The sequence below is a fragment of the Python bivittatus genome, unplaced genomic scaffold (genome assembly GCF_059951505.1).
Source record: "Python bivittatus isolate LINGU-HERP-01145 unplaced genomic scaffold, Pbiv_v1 ctg000270_np1212, whole genome shotgun sequence".
NCBI classification, from domain to species: Eukaryota; Metazoa; Chordata; class Lepidosauria; order Squamata; family Pythonidae; genus Python; species Python bivittatus.
In genome coordinates, this window is record NW_028277050.1 from 3,023,064 (window position 1) to 3,043,464 (window position 20,401).

General features: G+C 36.9%; 1 protein-coding gene across 1 annotated transcript in view; it reads left to right on the top strand.

The window, feature by feature from the left end:
• SPAG17 (sperm associated antigen 17) overlaps nt 1-20,401 on the top strand; it is a 119,773-nt gene that overhangs the window by 28,543 nt on the left and 70,829 nt on the right. The window contains exons 11-17 of the mRNA XM_088138620.1: nt 2,725-2,862; nt 2,946-3,056; nt 7,184-7,334; nt 7,595-7,825; nt 11,065-11,114; nt 13,995-14,096; nt 19,479-19,633. Coding sequence (XP_087994746.1) covers nt 2,725-2,862; nt 2,946-3,056; nt 7,184-7,334; nt 7,595-7,825; nt 11,065-11,114; nt 13,995-14,096; nt 19,479-19,633 — 938 coding nt within the window. The remainder of the gene's footprint in view (nt 1-2,724; nt 2,863-2,945; nt 3,057-7,183; nt 7,335-7,594; nt 7,826-11,064; nt 11,115-13,994; nt 14,097-19,478; nt 19,634-20,401) is intronic.

Sequence of the window (20,401 nt, forward strand, 5' to 3'; positions counted from 1 at the left end):
AGAATTAATGTTTCCAAAGCCTGAATGGAAAAAGCCTTAATTTGTGGAACATTCTGTAAATCTGATCAAACATACAGTAGGTAAGAGTGCATTACTGAGCTTTTAGTCTGGTGTTGATGATGGTAAAGATACAAAATTATTCTGCTGCTTGAATATGCGTACATTAAAAAAACTAAGAAGGAAACAAAAAGACCAGAACAACATCCTCTTCAGTAGCCAACACCTAGATAAGCAGGGATTAACACAAGACAAACAATCAAGCAGAAAACAATACCCTAATCAAGGAACTACTAAGGAGACAAATAATCCAGCAGACAAAAAATCTAGCAGAAAACAATACCCTAATCATGGAACTATCAAGGACAAAACCACACCCCCACCAACATTGGCAAGGCAAGCTACTGTATATAAACGGAGCAAATGCCACACTTACTAGCACTGATGATGTTACCTAGTCGTGTAATGAAATGTCTGCAAGCAAACAACCAAGCTCAGAGAGCACCAAGGCCTACGTGTACCCTGCTATGTGAAGGAACCTCCGAACAGTTCAAGCTTTCTACAGCTTGGTCTGCAAGCAATATTGCTTAATTTGCTTAATAGAACAGAGAGGAAAAAGAAAAGATAGGGAAAAGAACAATGGCAACAAATGAAAGAAGAAATAGAAAAAAAACAATGCAATAAAAATAGATAAATTGTATGTATAAGGGCTTCTCAGTCTTATAATATTTTATTATATAACAGTCTAAATAAAAAAAACATCCATACTTCATTGTAATCATCCATGCATAATATACATCTAGAGGCAACTGGTTCAAATAATCAAGTTTTCAATCCACTGGGTAAATGGCACCATAAATCTGTCTTAAGCAACGTTAAGCACTCCTTTGATATGGAGGTGTTCCATATAAAAAAAAAAAAGTTTTTTTTTCCAGAGGCACTGAATAATAGCAGTTAACTGTTTCATAAAGAAAGATACAACTATTTTGGCAAATTGCTATTGATGCCATAAGTGATTTTTCTGGTTCTGTTGCATTTATTATCCCCTTAAATGTAAGGACTCCTAATTTTTCTCATTAGATGTGTCTGGACTCTTTTTATGCCATCTGTAATAACTTCTCTGATTTCTGAGCAGAACCTGAGAATAATCTGCAATCTTTTAACGTTGCCTGAATTTCTGAAACTTCGGCTTGGAGACCAAGAATATGTTGAGACTTGATTTTAGGAGAGCAAGTTGTCAGATGGCTATTGCCTCAATTTAACCTATCTGATAGGAAAATATTTGACCTCCCCTAGAAAGGACTTAAAGAGACTTAAACTTCAAATAAGTACTTTTTCTATTGATTACAGACTATTTTATCAAAATAATTGTCTTTATCAAAATTCTGTTATTCAAGGGAAATCTGGTTAGAGTAGCAGTTTAAGCAACCTGATTTCTACTACAGATAGAATGTACCAGATTTGTATATTTGTTCCAAATCAATTCAATTTATACCATTTTTCATCCAGAAGGAAGCTGGTCCTGAAGACAATTCCTCACTTCCAAAAGAATGAGTAGATAGAAAAGAAATTATAAACACAAACAAAACTCCTGCTTCTTTAAAAATTCAACCATCCCCAGTGGGAGAAAACAGATAAAACATCTGGCTCTGTTGACTCTGGTCACGTCATATTTCCACCATATTACCTGCAGCCCTTGGATTGGGAGGCTCTGCTCACAGTCACGCATGCCCTGGTCACCTCCTGGAGAGACTATTGCAACACACTCTACATGGGGCTGCCCTTGAAGAGTATTTGGAAGCTTCACTGGTGCAAAATGCTGCAGTGCAGGCAGTTATGTGTGCCCCCCAAATGGGACATGTGACACCTCTGCTCCATGGGCTGCATTGGTTACCAGTTTGCTTCTGGGTGCAATTCACGATGCTGGTTTTGACCTTCAAAGCCCTTCATGGCATGGGACCGAGTTATTTGAGGGATCGCCTCCACCCAGTTGCATATGCCTGTCCCATTAGGCTCAGCAGAAGAGGTATAGTGTGGGTCCTGTCTGCTAAGTTTTATTTGGTAGGACCCAGGAGACGGGTCTTTTCTGCTGTGGCACCCACCCTGTGGAACATCATTTCCCCCAAGATGAGACTGGTCCCACCCCTGATATCCTTCAGGAAGTCCCTTAAAATATGGTTGTGCCAACAGGCTTGGGGGTCTCAAGGCAGTGGTGAATAAGTGAATTGGTTTTATTGCCACCCTTCTTTCTCATGCTGTAAAATCCAAAGAAAAGGGAAGGGCATAAACTTAACTTTCATAAAAACTAATAATGAGCATTAAACACGAAACAGATTTCATAAGCCTGATTCCATAGGTAGAAATATTTAAAATGCTGCAATAGGTTGATAGACTAAAACATGTCCTTTCCTGGCTTATAAAGTGTAAGTTTTTTGGTCCTTCAGAGATTACTTGCCCACTCTTAAAGTTGCCAGGGTGAATACACTATTAAAGGAAAGTTAGCTAGTTAGACATCTAGTGTTTTCCTTTGTCAAACCTATGGATTGCCCTAGATATCTTCATCTCTGTATGGATCTCGTATGGATTCAGAAAAGCAAATGTTCTAACCAATAGTATATTCATAGGATGTTGATGCTACAGGCTCTATAACTCTGATGTCTTTACTCTTTCAACATGTTTTTATTCCTAAAGAATGGAATAATGAAACAAAATATTTATTTGTGCTAGGTTGTTGCATCAGAAGAAAATCTTATACCACCAAGCCTAGTGATTCCACAGCCACGTGAAGATGGGCTGGATCATACCATTGCCAGTCATATTGTTTCGACCCTACCTTTTCTTTCCCTTCCTGAGAATGAAAAAATGGTTTGTATTGTCTGATGCTGATTCACTTCTTTTATAAAAATTATAAACATGTTTTTAAACGCATCTTCCATTTCTTTTGACAGAAGCTGTATAATTACATTTATCCTGAAAAAGATGAAAAAGTTACGGCTCCCAGAGGCCCTCTAATACTAAACTATCATGATAGTTTGTCTCAGAAGCTGCACAGCCTAAAGGTATAATATAACATTTATTTAGCCTTTTTTCCCATCAGTTATGCAAAAATAGAGTAAGGAATGAAAGAATACATCATTATAAATTTGCCAAATTCCAAAGGATTGCACAGATTGTAAGTAGCTTCAGTTCTCTGCAAAGGCAAAATCTGTGTTCATATAAATCTAACAGTAAAATTATATAATGTGATTAGATTCCCCAATATTAAACCCTAAAATGTCTCATAAGCTGCTTTTTGAGAGCAATAGCTTACTTTGTTTTGCTACTTTATTGAACATCAAGACAAAAGCTAAAAATGATTGTGAAGGTAAACCAAGAAAAAAATAAAAAGAAGAAAAAAGACATCTGCTCTAAGAATATGTACTGATTTTAAGAATAAACCTTAAGTATACTTTTTTAAATATCCATATTCAGGACAAAGGCAATATTTTAGGAAAAATGTTATTAATAGTAAATGATGACCTGCTTTGAATAAATGTATGCATGGGACTTCTGGGGGAGGTATGGTGAACTGAAGAGGTCTCTGCGAAAGCAGAGCTGGCGACCGTGGCAAAGACCAAGGAACCTCTCCAGGCAAGGGGAGGACAGGAGAAGCCTACATGTGCTCTTGGCAGCTGATCCTTGCAAAGAGACCACAGGACAGTGGTTTTCTGCAGGTTGAGCACTGGGAGATGAAGGGATCAGCCATCTTGCTTGCAATCATGGCAAAGCCTTTTAAAGGACACTAAGTTCACTAACCTTACTTTCTAATCACTTTTGGAAATTGCCTATTAATCATCTTAAAGCTATTAGAGACCTTCAGAACAACAAGATGGAAAAATCACTGGTGAGTTTATCTTCAACTCTAAACAAAAGAAAAATTAACTATAAGCTTAAGAACTTAAAGAATTTGAAATAAACAGCAACAAGCTAAATAAGATTTTGATCTAAGAAAGTTATAAATGGATTAAGGGTCCAGATAAATTTGGAATATTGACTTACTGTAAGATTTTGGAATTGACTATTAAAAATAAATAGCTTCTCATGGGAAATAGATGTATTTTGGCTACCCTGGCTATTATAAGTCATAACAAAGATAAGTCACTATGATTTTAGAAACTAGATACTAGAGGGGACTAAAGATTCCAAGCAGGAGGAAAAAAAATACAAGCCTGCTTTTGATATCAGTTAATACTGGAACTTAATGATGTCTGCTTCTATGGATAGACTGTGTCCAAAAGATGTTAATGAAGGAATGGCTGATGTGGAACAAATTTTATTTGACAAGACAGAAAACGTACCAAATGTGGAACTACAAATGACAGGCAAGAGAATGATTTGGAAAAGGACACTTTACTGGATATACAAAAGAAACTGCCTGAAGTTTTAAAAAGTAAAAGGGAAATACAAATGATAAACCAAGAGAATGACCTGGAAAATTATTTCTTACTGGATCTACAACAAAGGCTTGTTAAAGCCTTGAAGAATTCTATGCGATGGGGTAAAGAAGAATTGAAGAGAAAGCAAATCCTATGACAATATTTGATTGAATTAAAGATTAAGACTGTTAGAAGTAAAAGAAAGGAATATAAAGTTGGTTTATTTGATCAAGATTAAAATAAGACTTTTTTGCAAAATTCTGGCAACCCTTTATGGACTTTCTGTTGACACCAGGATTGAAAAGTTAATGTTTTATGGAATTGCTTTTAGACAAGGGATGGGATATGGGATGAAGAGATACCTGTTTGTAACCTTATAGGGGGTGAAGAGTTACTAAATTTGTCTATACTTGTGATGAAGGTTGGAAGTCACTTCTTTATATACTTCTTTTCTTTTTCTTTATTATATCATTTCTTTTTTTCTTCTTTTTCTTTTTTCTTGCACTTATTTTTTTCTGTTCTCTTCCCTTTCTGTAAATTTAGTTTGTATTTGTTTTTACTATTGCAATCAAAATCCTTAATAAAAATTATATTAAAAAAAAATGTATGCATAATTATAAAGGTTTTCAAAGTTCTTTGCCAGTGTATTAATTTTTCCACTGCAATTCTCCTCATATTTAAATAGCAGTGAACTAGTGAAAGGTACATTTTAGGTTTCCATTGTTTTGTGATAGCAATCTAGCAGATAACACTAGGAATTGAATCAAATTTTTAAGTAGCATCTTAGGAAACATGAACAGTAAATCAACTGCAGCATTCATGGTGAAGAATTATTGAGTGATTTTTCTGTTTCCTTCAAAAAACATTTGAGCGAGAGATTGACTAATTGTCCATTGCCACCAAAGATGGCCATAGGTATCAGTTTGCTTATAACCTTGCCAATGCACTCTAGGGAAGTTGCAGTTTATTTAATGTAATTTTAACATAATTTAGTGCCATCTAGGGATTGTTGTCAAGGTCAGTTCTTGATAACTTGCTGAAAAGGAATTCTATGCCAGAAAGTTTCCCAATGAGATTCAATGTATCCTTCCGGAATATTTTTTTAGACTTTCAAAATTACTGATTGTGTTTAATTTAGATTTCCTTGATTTTAAATGAAATAGATGTTAATCTTTCTATAGATATTGTGGATGGTCATAATTATTGAGATCTAGTTAGCTTATAGACCTGGGCATCCGTGGGGGTGGGCAAGAAGGAAGAAGTGACATATTTAATCATTTTGGCATCATTGTACTTAGATATGATGCCCTAAGCTTATGGAGGAATCAGTGGACTTGACCTTTTTAAATCCAAGTTGTAACTTCTTTTTAACCTGACAAAAGCCCAACTTTAAGAGACCATAGACATATCTAGTCCAATACACTGCCTTGCACTGTGGCCAGCTGGATGCATTTGGGAAGATCAGAAGCCTGGACAGGAGGTCAATAGCTCTTTTTCACTAGCAGTCAGTATTTAAGGCATTCTGCTTATTGGTAGCCTGACCTTTCATGACTTTGCTCAGTTGCCTTTAAAAACCATCCAGACTGGCTGCCTGTACCACAGCTGCTTAGCAGTAAATTTCATAGTTTATCTCTGTGCTGGGTGAACAAGTATTTGCTTCTGTTCATGAAAGCTTTTGCAATTATAGTCAAGCCGTGAGTAGTCAAGCTGTGAGATGACTACGGCATGAGTAACTGTCTGAAGAGCCCCCTGATCTGGGAAAGGGCACAGCTGGTATATTAGATGAAGCTGTGCAAAGTCCTTCCTGGCCATAGAAAGACTCCCCAATTGCTCACCACCCTTGAATGGGGAAGTGACACCCCATCTAAGGTCAAAGATGGATCTGGGCTTTCCAAACACCCACAGCCACTCAATCTTGGTAGGATTGAGTCAGAGATGGTTCCTCCCCAGCCAAACCCATGCAACCTCCAGGCATCGGGACAGAACCTCAACAGCCTCACTTGGTTGGCCTGGGGTGAAGAGATATAATTGGGTATCATCAGCATACTGATGATACCAAACCCCAAACAAGCAGATGGCCTCATCCAGTGGTTTCCTGTAGATGTTAAAAAGAAGGGGAGAATAGAATCCTGTGTTACCCCACAAGGGATCTCTCCCCATATACCCTGACTGAAACTTGACCCTGAAGAAAGATAGAGAACCACCGTAAACCACCTCCAATCCCCAACCCACAGAGCCATCTCTGAAGGATACCATGTTTGATGGTGTCAAAAGCTGCTGAGAGATCAAGAAATCCTTGTAATTTTATTTTTTATTTCTAAAACGTTTGCTTACGAAATATCAATAGAAAGATTTACAATATGCTTATAATAATACCAGAATATCACAGGTGAAGAAGCTAGCACCAACTTATATAGCTGATATTAATCCTATGTTATTAAAATATGTAGATCCAGATATCAGATTTTTACATATTCATTTTCCAAAATATATTTAGAGCACCACAGTGAAATTTGGTCTTGCTTTTCAACAAAGCAAGAAACAAAATGAGTATGTTAAGCTTCTGCTAGGCATAATGTGTCTGTATTACTTCATTCCTAAAGCACCAGTCCTCTCTCCCAAAAGCAGTAGTGTCATTCCCATGCCCTGAGAGGTAAAACAAAAAACAAAAACCACCTTTTATGTTCCCATAGTTCACCAACTATGAAAAGTTGCTTATCCCTCCTTTCAATAACACAGTCAGTGAAGTTATATGTTTCTCTTCATTTAAGGTAAAAAATGAATTAAACCCAATAAAGATTGAAGAGGAAATGATGGAAAAGCTGCCTTTGATGCAACTTCTTAAATTCCCTCTTCCATCACCTGGAAACAACACCAAACGCCTTGCCAGGATTCATGAACTCATGCATTATTGTACTAATGGTAATATTCTTTTATTGGCTTACTTTGTAGACTGTTTCTGAAGTAGTCTAAATCTTTGTTGTAAGAAATTTCTACAAGATCTGGGAAGAGGTAGAATCATTTCCTCCTTTATTTGATAGCTTTTTTTTCCTGCTTCTGGGAATGCATTGGTTGGAATAAATTTGAGTCAGCCAGCAATGATAAACAGATTGCTGGCAAGAAAGGTGGATTCAGGCAATTTAAATGGACATTTTTCTTTCTGTGCCTTAATTTTCTTGCAGAACAGATGAATTGGGCTGAAGTAGAACGAGCTTTTAAAGTGTTTACTTTTGAAAGTTTGAGGCTGACAAACATCGATAACTCTGGGAAGCTAGAAGGCTCTGGCACAATGCTTGGTGGTGATGATGAGGTGTCTTATATCCCATGGGATAATCCTGCCAGGTTTGCTAGACAACTGAGACAAGAATTAATTGGCAAAAAGATTTCTAAAGAACATAATCTGAATAATTCAGGTAAAGAAATTTTATATGTATTTTGTGAATGCATTAAAGCACAGTGCTTATAATTCCTTGAATTATTGCTGAAAAATTATTATATCTAGTAACAACATGAGAAATCAAAATGGCATTTTAATAAATCTGTTGGCTACATCTTAACTAAATGATACACCTTCCAAAATTCCAGATACAACCATCCTTGGCCCTCTTTTTTTCCTGATGGAGGCAAAATGGCTGCTAAGAGAAAGCTTTCAAAAATGGTTGCATTAACTACAGAGAACATGGGGCTGATGAAAACTCTCACCAAAGACCCTGAAAGAGCATCTTGCAAGACAATGGTGCAGAAGGATATTTGCTGGCTAAACAGGCACCATTAGGACTGGGAAGCTAAACTGAAAGATCAAAAGACAAGACAGGGATAGATTTTGAAGTATCTGGGTTTGAGTTGACACAGTCAGGAGATAGAAACAGAGGTAATACTTTGCAGGTGGAGGGATCACCTTTTAATTGTTCCCCTGTAGTAAAAAATTTAAGTTGTAATTCAGCATAGCAAAGATTTCAGCATAGGAAGATTTTTTACTTCAGTGTACAAAAAGCTGAGGAAACCTTGACAAAAGGTGTGAAAGCAGGAAAGGGAACCACTCTCTCAGAATTCCCATTTCCTCTTGGAATAGTAAATTGTCCCTAAGCAGGGGCATCAGTTGAGGCATGTGAAATTTACTTACACATGGGTACTTTAATCATATTAAAACATGGAATCATGCAGTTGAAGGAATTTTATTGAGTTGAAGGCATTTCTCTGTAGGAATAATAAAAAAAAAGTTTCCTTTAATGCTCTTGATAACCATTTGTTAATTATTCCTTGCAGAAGATGTCACACCAAGCCAGACCAGAAGGAATCTTATGGCTCCTTTTCCAAGTAGCACATTTTATTAAAAGGCATAAGCTTTTGTGAGCTGCATGAAAAGAAGAGCTACACAAAAAGAAGTGAGCTGCAGTTCTGATGAAGTAAGCTGCAGCTTAAAAAAGTTTATGCCTTTTAATGAAATGTATCAGTCAGAAAAGGTGCTACAAGACTCCTGGGTCTTTTTTCCACCATAGACTAACATGGCTCTATTCTTAAAATGTCTAGGACAGTTCAGGAAACTGAAATATCCATTCAGCTGTGAATATCCTTTGGACATTATTAACCAGCAGCATGAGAATTCTGAGGATCAAAATGGATGAACAACTGTAGTGGACATTGTATACCTAGCCTTGGAGTAGGATGTATGGTTATGAGGGTGAGAGAGTTCCCCAGTATGGTATCTGGGGGTGCCAGTGTACCTCATGGACACATCTCTTAGCAAATGCCAGGGTTCCTACTCTCCTGACTTTTTACATTAATTAAAAACAGGAAGCTAGCATGCTGCAAAACAAAGTGCCAGTGTCCAGTCTTATCTTTATAGACAAAAATGGGTCTGGGCTCCACAAGATTCACAAGCTTTCCCAGACTTGATAGGTAGTTCCAGCCCAGTTCTTTGTAAACATGTCTCGTTCTTCATGTAGAGGACAAAATTAAGTAGGGATATTTGTAGCATTCTGGTAAATGGGTGATTTGTGACTCATTACATCCCCATGGCAGCCATTTTGTGGATGAGCTTGACTCTATAGTATGTTCGTAATATTCTATACATGCTCATCAACACAGAAAAGCTTGGGGCCCCTTATAGAGAAAAGATTGCTTGTTCAAAATGATCCAGCCACTATTGATGACATTACTGTGGAGATGGGGAGAAGATGTACAACAGTTATCTGTCCTCAGGTGTTCGGAGCACATTCCATCATTGGTTGGAAGTGCCATGATATCTATATGGCATTGGGTGGCTGGAGCTTTAGAAGGGATGAGCAATGTAATGACTGTTCTTACTATAACTGCTTATACACCACTTTTTTACATTACGTAACATGGCACCCTAGCATTTGTCACTAACCTCTTCCACTTTTCTGAGTTCAAATCATACCCTGAGGCCGAAAACATAAATTATCTGCTATGCATTATGGATTTTCTCTCTTTATACTCTTGGTATAATATGCTGTGATCGATATGGGGATAGCTTGGCATGATACAGGTTGAGTAGAAACAGGTGGGATTTAGTGTGTTTTGGCTCTACTTTTTATTCATTGAAAAAACAATTGCCTTGAAAACTGCAAGAACTTGTCCAAGCAGTCACTGCAGGGTCAGCAATGACTGAGCGCAGACCAAAAAAAAAAAAAAAAGAGTTCTATTGCCAGTGTAAATAGTGTGTGTGTGTCTGGGACAACTGGGAATTCAAACTGAAGCCACTGTTTCCTGGCTTCCCCTTTTTAGTATTGTCCATTCTCTAATAGAATACTGTATCTTCTTATTCATTGCTAGGCGACACCTCTACTTCAAAAATCATGATCACTCAAATCTATCTATCTATCTATCTATCTATCTATCTATCTATCTATCTATCCATCCATCCATCCATCCATCCATCCATCCATCCATCCATCCATCCATCTATCTATATCTATCAAAATTATATGCCACCCATCACCTCTGGAGGGTGACTCTGCTTAGCATTGCTCTTGTCCTCTTGAATGGAAGGAAACCTTGTCTTTTCCAAAGCACTGGGACTGGCAAGAATGCTGCTGTGGAAGTTCTTTTAGAGATCAATTGGTTTTCCATCATCTCTTTGTTGGACTGTACAATTAGCAGAGGAAGGATTGCTTATAGGAGATTTGCTCCAAATCTAAGCTATATAGGATAGCTTAGATTTGGAGAACAATACTGCTGGGTTAATGGAATTTGACTCTTGAACTAGCCTGTTCAAACTTCCAGAATGAGCATGTGATGGAAGGAGATGGATGCATGAATAAGTGTCTCAATAAGGGGAGCTATATACTGTTCATGTCTGAACTTGCCTTCACAAATCTAAGAATAAGTGGTACAGGGATACTTTGCTTCCATCTTCCATACATTGAAAAGCCTGAACAGGCTAAGTGGGGAAGGTGATTCTGCTGAGGAAGCTATAGTTGCTATGGCCTGAGGTCTTCATGCATAAATACATATTTTAAAAACTGGTACCAAGAGAAGAAGAAAAGACAATGCTTTGAATATATGAATAGAATTTTCTGAAGATTGCATAGTACCCATTCTGTTTATTCAGCATTTAAGTAATGGGAACCAGATAACAGAATTTAACAGTTCTAAACATATTGTACGTATCTCTAAATATATTCCCCAGATTTGACTTCTGATATTCCTGGAAATGATCTGATTGGTTCTCTAGATAAGGTAAGAAGTGCTGAAGTATGAAGCCACAACATATAAATGAATTCTAGTAGCTAAGCATTCCTTGTTTGTAATTTTAAAAATATACAATAGGTTGAATCTCTTAAGAAGCTCAAAACCACCTAATCTTGTAAAGAAATGACTGCTATATTCCAGCAGAAGTAGAATTAGAGCTTCTCATTTCAAACTGTTCTGTTCTGGAAAAAAAATGGTACCATTGTTGACTTGTCAAATATTTCCATATTCCCATCTATTATCATTCTGCATTGTTTGTGTATTTAAAGTATTATTATTTGCAGTGAAATTAAAGTATTTTAAATATGCTTTCACACACTTATCGCAGTGTCTGAGATTCACATATATGGGTTATGTACCTGTACAGAACCTGTCCATAATCTTTGTTTCATCTGTCATCTCATCTCATATTTGCCGGTTTTCACAAAACAGGGATTCTTTCAATGAGGAATTGTTGTCCCTCCTCTTCATGAGCCTTCTATCCTTGGCCATATGATGTTCAACTTTACAGTCTGCAAATGCCAGTATTGTGGAAGCAAATACCTATTGGTATACCCTATTAGATGATTACAGCCTTTTTCTTTTCTGCCTGGGGAAGGTCATGCAGTAGTCTCTTGTAAGCACTGCAAAGTATTTACTGCACAGACTTGTTGAAATCATTTGTCTCATTTGCGAACCACACAAACTCTTAATTCTGTTAGGACTGTCATATTTCAACTCCTGTGTCTCATATTGCTTCCCTGTCTGGATGACTGGCTTATGGTTGAGCCATCCCAAGAATATGTCTCACTACTTCATTTTTTACATGAATTGAGATTCCTGTTCAGTTGTGAGAGATCTTAGGTAAGTGTAAGAGTAGTCAGATGATAATCCTTCTTCCAGATAGAAAGCTAACTATTAACCCATGTGTAGTAATCCCAGAGTCCATATGAAGAAGAGCTGGCAGTCCTCTATGAATTAACACAACCCATCTTCCTACCTTGCTTAGTGTCAGATGACTTGAGCATTCCTTCTCAGGTTCTGTTGTCCTGGTCTCAGAAATTGAGAAGGATCAGCATGAACTGCACCTAGTGATGTGTGTGATATGCAGAGAAGATAAGTTCTATAATTCTGTCAGCGCTAAAAGATTCTGAATAGATTCAGTACAGGTACATAACAATGTTTGTGAATATGCAGATGACTACTTAAAGAACTCCAATGACCTTTTTTCAACTTGTACTTGACATGTTATGCAAAATCAATCATCTTCCCATTCTTTTCTGAACTAATAAGCATCTCTACGTGCTGCTTTGAAGATTGAGAAAGTGATGCTTTGAAAGAGGATCTCTAACATTTTCTCTGCTGCCATTTTTACAACTGAACTTCCTTTTTAAGTGCTGCTATTTGCTTCATTGGTAGTAAAGGAGGAAGGAAAATAGGTTAAGCATTTTCTCCTTCCATAAATATAGATCTAAGATTACTGTTGTGATTATTTACTGCATTTATAGCTCTGAGAGGTTGTCCTAAATACTGTCCTCTAATTTTTAAATGCTAAGTATGCAATATAAGAGATAAATTGGGCTGAGAGTGAATAGTCCAAAATTATCCAGTGAGTTCTATAGTCACGTGTGAATTTAAATCCTGGTACTAGTCCATTACTAGATGACTGGAATTGAAGAAAGAGCAACAGAGGAAGAGGCTAAACATCATTTCTTAGAGCACTTTCTAATTTAAGCATGAATACTAATTAATAAAACAAATAGCCCCTTAAAAATTCCTGTGCTGATAGAAAATTATAAATATTCTTCCTTCATCTCACATGTAGTTTAGTGCTTTATGTGCTATGACAAAATGGAAATAAGTGGTTGAATTGCTTCATCATGAAGTAACTGATCTGAAATGTAATGTGTTTTAATTTGAATCATCCTAAAGTTTCCCAGTGTAGGAAAAATGGAAAAAAAATTATGGGCTGAATTTCAAATTAGGCATTAATTACACTTGAGAGATGGTGTTGGCTGCAACAAAGATCCTTCCAACCTCTCAGCATATCAAGTTGGTCATGTGATTGTATTATAACTTGCTTTCTACCCAGAGGGTATACAAGCTGCTAACAATTTTTTAAAAAATAATAAATATCTGATAAAAAAATAATTTAGCTTCTATATGGAGAATTATAGTGAGAAGAAGAAAAATGTTGGTAGCCCTAAAACATATTTAATATAACCACACTTTGGGATTGTTTTAATGATTAAAAGCAAAATAGATGTCATATAAATACTGTCTAAAACATGTAAATGTTTTACTTCATTTCTAGAAGCATGGTGTACCACTAGACTAATAACAGGACAAACAACATCAAATTGAGCCATTGAGATTAGACTATTTCCTAAAACTGAATTTAAGAAATTCATCTCCAGGGCTTCTTTCAGCTTCTTTTGTGAAGGCCAAATAAACTTTTGAATACACGTGTTCTTATTGAGATGATTTTAAAAAATTACTTTTAGAATTGTCCGCATATCCCTAATAAATCCAGAATATTGGAAGTGAAGAGAGCACTATTGTACTTTCTAGACAGTACTGGTTGAATGCTAACATTTGTAGGAAGGGCAGTGATACATTCTATTTCTTCTTCTGTTTTTAATGGCAGCTTCATACCCAGAAGACTTTGCATGTTTTAATGAAGAAAGGGGTTATTTTACAGAAAATAAGAATGTGTTGAATATGCAAATGCTAGATGTATATGATAGTGTAGAAGTGCATTGGTTTTAAGCTGATCAATTTAAAATGAATATGATTCTCAAGCTAGAAAAGAAGCCTTTGTAGTTTTTTTTCCTCCTCTCCACCACAACCTTTATTAAATGAGCCAAATGTTATCTATTCTTTCATCAGGTTGATGTGGAGACAGAATTTTCAGCCATCCAGAAGAGCCAGCAGCGGTGTTTGAAAGACTGGAGTCTTGCTGAACATTTTCAACCACAACTCCTCTTCCAGGTCACTTTAAATTGTTGCCTCATTTAGATAACACTCTTGCACAGGGCACGCTTAACATAGATTTTTGGAAAATTGGTCTGGGTTTCTGTTTTCAACATTACTGTATTAGCAGAAATCAGGCTTTTAAATTCCTGTTCTGGCAATCTCCTGTTCAGTGATGCCCTATTGATCCTTGAAATGTTTGCTAATGTCCTCAGGTGACTATACTACCCTGCAAGTTAACCGGCTCACCACTTGCATATTGCCATCCTATCTTTCTAACTGACTGGTGGTTGATGGGGACTATAGATGCTATTACAGTAGTGTTTTAGGTGAAAAGGAGCCTTGGAAATCTAGTTTTCCCAGTGGGCAAGCCCTTTGTTTAAAATGTCAGTGACAGAAGGAGACATGTGACCAAAATTAGTATCTTAACAGAACAATCCTATGCATACACCGAAGAAAGTCTCACTGAATTCATTTGAAATTATTTCCTGATAGGAATATATAGGATTAAGGCAGGATGGAGGAAAATCAGTAAGAAGTAAAGGATGAGTGGTTCCGAAAAGACTATGCTAAAGAATGGATTCTGAGCAAAGTAGGGTGTCTTTTCAAAGCACAGTGGCAAAAACACTGAAGAGACAATAGCTACAGTAGATTCATATACAGTAGATTCCTGAGAGGAATTATGAGAGTTGAAGTCCACAAATCTGGACTGTCATAAGCTTGCTTGATTTGGCTTATTGTGTCATATGAGACCAGCAAATTGTGTTTTAGTTAACAAAATATGTTTAAAACAAACCATGGCTTTGTACAGTGTGTAAATACTGCTTGTGCATAGTACTGAGGACATACATATGTCTTTTCCAATCTTGGTGTCTACCAGATGTGTGGAATAGCAGTAGCTACACACAAAGAGAGTACTAACAGAATGTCAGTACAGAATTATATGTAGACATCCTCTAAAAGTCTCTTTATAGAGGCTAAGTGGATATTGTAGAAAACTTTCTTGTGTACCTACTATGGCACACTGAGGATAAAATAACTAATCATGCTGACCTGAATGGTGCATCTGTTGCTGTCTCTATAGAGGTCTCCAGTGCACCACACGTAATATTATGGGATTACTTTCAATTTTGGGGGTCTGAGGACATGACAAGGTGCTTGTAGTTATTTGGCCTACCACCTATTCTCTCTCACTCATGCTGATCTTGGCTTATTTGAGGAAGTCAAGGGGTTATTAACTAGATCCTGAGAATAGTGACTGTGTCTTTACATGGTGGGATGATACTGCAAACTTTAAATAATAAAGTGTCCACTGCTGAAAAATCTTTCCCTGGAGCATATGTCAAGTTACTTTGCTCAGTCCCAGATAGTGTTATTTGGGGGTGGGGGAGGTACTTGGGAGGGCTTATGGATGGTGCCTAGCCAACTTTGGCTGATCTCAGAGAAGCTAAACCAGATCAGACCTGTTTAGTAGTTCAGTGGGAGATCACCAGGAAATTCCAAGACTGTAAACTCTACTGGGAAGTCAAGAAAACATCCTGTAAGAAGATAGTGGCAATCCACCACCCTATATTTGCTAAGAAGACTGCATAGATATATACATATAGCCACTGGAAGTTGATATTGATCTGAGGACAATTACTTGAGAGGGTGTTCTTTGTGTAGCTATAGATATTTTTCAAGGACGCAATTATCATTCTAGAGTATTTCTGGATTTTGTGTCAAAATGAACCATGGTCAGCCTGACAGATGGCTTTCTACAGGAAAGATAGAGGAGGTACATTGATCCTGTTTGATTTCTCAGTACTTTTGATAGCATTGACTGTGGTATCTTCCTGGATAGTTTAATTGCATTTGAGCTGGGAGCACTGTGTACAGTGGTTCTGCTCCTATTTGTGTGGAAGGGTTCACAGAGTAGCATTCTGTCAGTCCCACTAGGCAGACCAGACCTAATCAACTTCGCTGGAAGGCTAACACTATTTTTATTGGGATTGGCTATAATAACAGAATCTTACACGTCTGATTTTGGTGTATCTCCTGTTCCATTTTATAATTCAGTGAATTAGGGAGGTGTCTGTCTGAGCTACTTCCAAACATTATCTGGACTTTAAAAATTGTTTTACCCCTTGTCGCCTTGGCAACAGGTCTTGCAAATCTCTGTCAAGGCAATCTTCCTTAATCTCTAGAATATCTTAATAGCTGTGCCAGCTATCTCAAGACACTATTTTGTCTAAAATATACCGTATTTTTCCGACAATAAGACGCCCCCATGTACAAGACGCCCCCCACTTTTCCAGCCCAAAATTTAAAAATCAGTATTTTAAAGATAGTGCAGAACACATTTTTATTTAGTAATTAGTTAATATTTACCTGATACACTCGGTGGGAGGAGGTCCAAACCGTCTCTCTGCAGCTCTATTTCCAGGCTCTTTTGCATAACTAATTACATTCAAGCACGAGTGAAACTGCCGATAGCTTGTCTGTGCAAACAGCCTTCCTCTAATTGGTTTGTTCAGCATCAGCTGACGTCAGTTACATCAGGCTCGTGATTGGAGGAAGTCTGTTTGGGAGACAAGCTATTTCACTCGTGATTGGAGGCTAGCAATAGGAGGAAACCTCTCTGCAGAAACAAAGTTTGGCAGTTTTGCAACCGCGATTCTCGGCTGACTTCCTTGAATAAGACACCCTTCAGTTTTTAGGGTAAGGATTTTAGAAAAAAGTATTGCCTTATAGTCGGAAAAATATGGTATATATGGGGAAGGTCAGGAGTTCTGAAGCTGAAAGTCCTCAATACGCTGCTTACATGCAGCTGTACTTTTCCACATCTGAAATAGGAGAACCTGTGCATGTTCTGAACCATGCCTGGTTTGGCACAGTGGTGAAGTGGATGAGGGACAGTAAATGAAATGAATGCTGAAGATCATCAGAATGGTAATTCTTGGGGCAGAAATTGGGGACTTTGCTAGAGTTGCACTCTGTTAGAAAGAACTGGTACCTCATTTAGAAGTGCTTCTAGATTCTTCAGTGTCATAAAAGTTTTGATTGCTGAATTATCTTTCCTGAGCAGGGATAGCCTAGCTACTATGGATCGCACACTGGTAGCTTTACATTTTGGTTGAATGCAACATGTCAATGTTCAAGTACAGGAAGAGGTAGTCAGGATGTTGAGTAGGACACCTGGCTGTGCGTATATGTTACTTCAGTGCTGAAATAACTGCAATTGAATCAGTTTCAAGATTTTGCTCTTTACATACTAACAGGTCACCTTTGCCATTACAGACCAGTCCATTACTAGAATAACCTATGAGTGTGTGTCCCCCTGTGTTATGTTGAAAATTGCAGATAACCATCTTGTGCTTACTCTCGGCTGGGCCTCCTCAGTGGTGATGTCCTTACTCTGGAATATACCCAGTCCTGAAATTCATAAGTCAATTGCTTTTACAGTCAGGTGAAAAAGTACACCCCGCTGAATTGTTTGACTTTTTGAACATATTTCAACATATATTTGATCTTCATTTCAACAGTATTGATAGATAAAGGGGATAAAATATAACAAATATCATGTACCATTTGCATTACGTTGTGTAATTTAAATAAACATGAATGCAGATTTCACATGGAAAAAGTAAGTACACCTATAAATTTATCACTACCTCAAATACTTTAAATTAGAATAAGGCACACCAGATGAGGTGCAAATGATTAGAAAACATTGTTTGAGAGGATCTGGGAGGAAACTGTCTTACTGAAACCTCAGACATTTAGTTTCATTTGCTCTTTGTTATTGAAGGGTGTAGTATCACCATGTTTAGACCAAAAGAGCTCTCTGAGGCCTTCAGAAAGAAGGATAGAGATGCCTGTGAGTCTGGGTAGGGATTTGAAAAGATCATCAAACAATTGGACATCAGTCATTCCACTGTCTAAAACATTATCTTCAAGTGAAGAAGATTTCAAGCAACTCTCAATTTGCCCAGGCCAGGCTGTCCCAGCAAGTTCAGCCCCAGAGCAAAATGCAAGATGCTGAAAGAAGTCTCTAGGAACCCCAGAATTTCATCACGTGACCTACAGGTAACTTTTGCCGCTATTGATGTAAAAGTGTATGAGGCTACCATTAGAAAGGAGCTGCCCAAATTAGATCTACATGGGAGGTATGCCAGGAGGAAATGTGCTGTCCAGAAAGAACATCTGGACAAGACTAAAGTTTGCTCATGAACACCTAGGCAAAGACCAGGACTTATGGAACAATGTGCTGTGGATAGACGAGGCAAAGATATTTTGCTATAGTACCAGAAAACATGTTTGACAAAAACCAAAGACAGCATTTCACCAGAAGAACGTGATAACAACCCTAAAGCGTAGTGATGGAAATGTTATGGTTTGGGGCTGCATCAGGGCCTGGGCAACTCATCATCACAGAATCCACTTGAAGATAATAGGTGTTTGAAGATAATGTGAAACCATCTGTCAGAAGATTGAAATTCAACCAAAAGTGGACCTTGCAACATGACAATGACCTAAACATTCCAGTAAATCCACCAAGAAATGGCTAAAAAAAAGAAATTAGGGGGTGGGGTTGGAATGGCTAACTCAAAGCCTAGATCTAAATCCCAGTGAGATACTGGGGGCTGTGCATGCAAGAAATCCCACAAACATCACACAGCGGAAAAAAAAATTCTGTGTGGAGGAGTGGGAAAAAGTTCCTTTCATTCAATGTCAGAGAATAGTAGACAGTTATAAGAAATTCCTACTTGAGGTTGTTTCTGCCAAAGGGGACAATACCAGGTATTACAACCAAGGGTGTACTTACTTTTTCCACAGAAGGAAATGGTATATCTATTAATTTGTTGTTGAATCAATTTTTGATTCAGAGTTAATTTTTCATTGTTTTTTTTTGTTCAGTTTAATCACCTTTATCTTTATATTCTGTTTGAATAAAGATAAAATATTGATATATCTACATATGTTAAAAAAAAAAGCTTTACATGGGATGTACTTACTTTTTCACATGACTATATGTCTTCACTTAAGCCTTTCTTATTTTAAATGCTATATCTCTTTAGTTTTGTTTCTCTTCCTCATTTTTTTTCAAATTGAATGTTATTTTTATATTTTCTATTATTTTATACAATCATTTACATTTTGCATTTTTATTATACATTTATTGTTAAACACTTCACAGTTTGTATTACACAAATTGTGTATAGACAACTTATATAATTATCACAACTGATTTATAGACAACTTCTATCTGTATAAGTTGTCTATAAATACAGATATAAGTTGTCTATAAATCAGTTGGTACAAATAAATAAACAGTACACACTGTCCTTTTTGTCCGTCACCTCTACAGACAGTCTCTTAACAAGAACAGAGTTGTATTAATTCTTCTTTTGTTAACAGGTCCTTCACAATGCAACTCAGCATTATAGGTGCATTGATTCCTATTATCATACTCAAGATAACTCTTTGCTGATAGTCCTTCATAATCCTATGAACCAGTGTCATCAATTCTACGAGTCCTGGGACGTTTCACTGCATTCTGATGTTGGGTTCAGGTAAAATGGACTTTAAATACTATCCTCTTACTACATGGAAAGGGAGACTAAATGAGTTATGATATGAGTTATAATGATTCATTGATGATAAATGACTAGTGGCGCTTTACTATCATTATTGGTAAAATATTTGGAGAATTTAATAGTTAGCAATAGAAAACTTTTATGCTTTTATGCTTTTATGTAACAACAATCCCTGCACAATAGGCAACATCCAATGAGATTCAACCATCATCTTTTTGAATTTCAAAAACGAGTGAAATAGATAATATATTTTAACAATTTCACACTCCTAATGTGCTGGAAATTTTGAATACCAAATTTCACATAGGACTGTCAAGGTAAGTGGTGTGTGTCTGTGTTTGTGTAATATCTGTATAATAGACTGTTCTAAGTCTGTGAAAGTTAAAACAACATGCATTTCTACATACTGATAACAGTGTGAATATGAGAAGAAAATACTATTGATTCAAACTGTATTTTGCCATTTTCAGAAGGTGGATGTTGCGGAGTGGAAGCTACTTTGCATGGGGCCAAGACTTTGATAATAGGAATTTATGCTCCAAATGAAGATAAAATTACTTTTTACAAAGGACTTATGGATAAATTAATGGACTTACCATATGAAAATTGGTGTTTAATGGGGGACTGGAAAGGAGTAATTTGTCTACAAAAGGAAAGAACCTCTGAGAAAGATATTAGAACAACACAAGGGAAATTACTAAAAGTTTTTTTAATGGTAATTTTATTAAAGTGTATAATTACAAC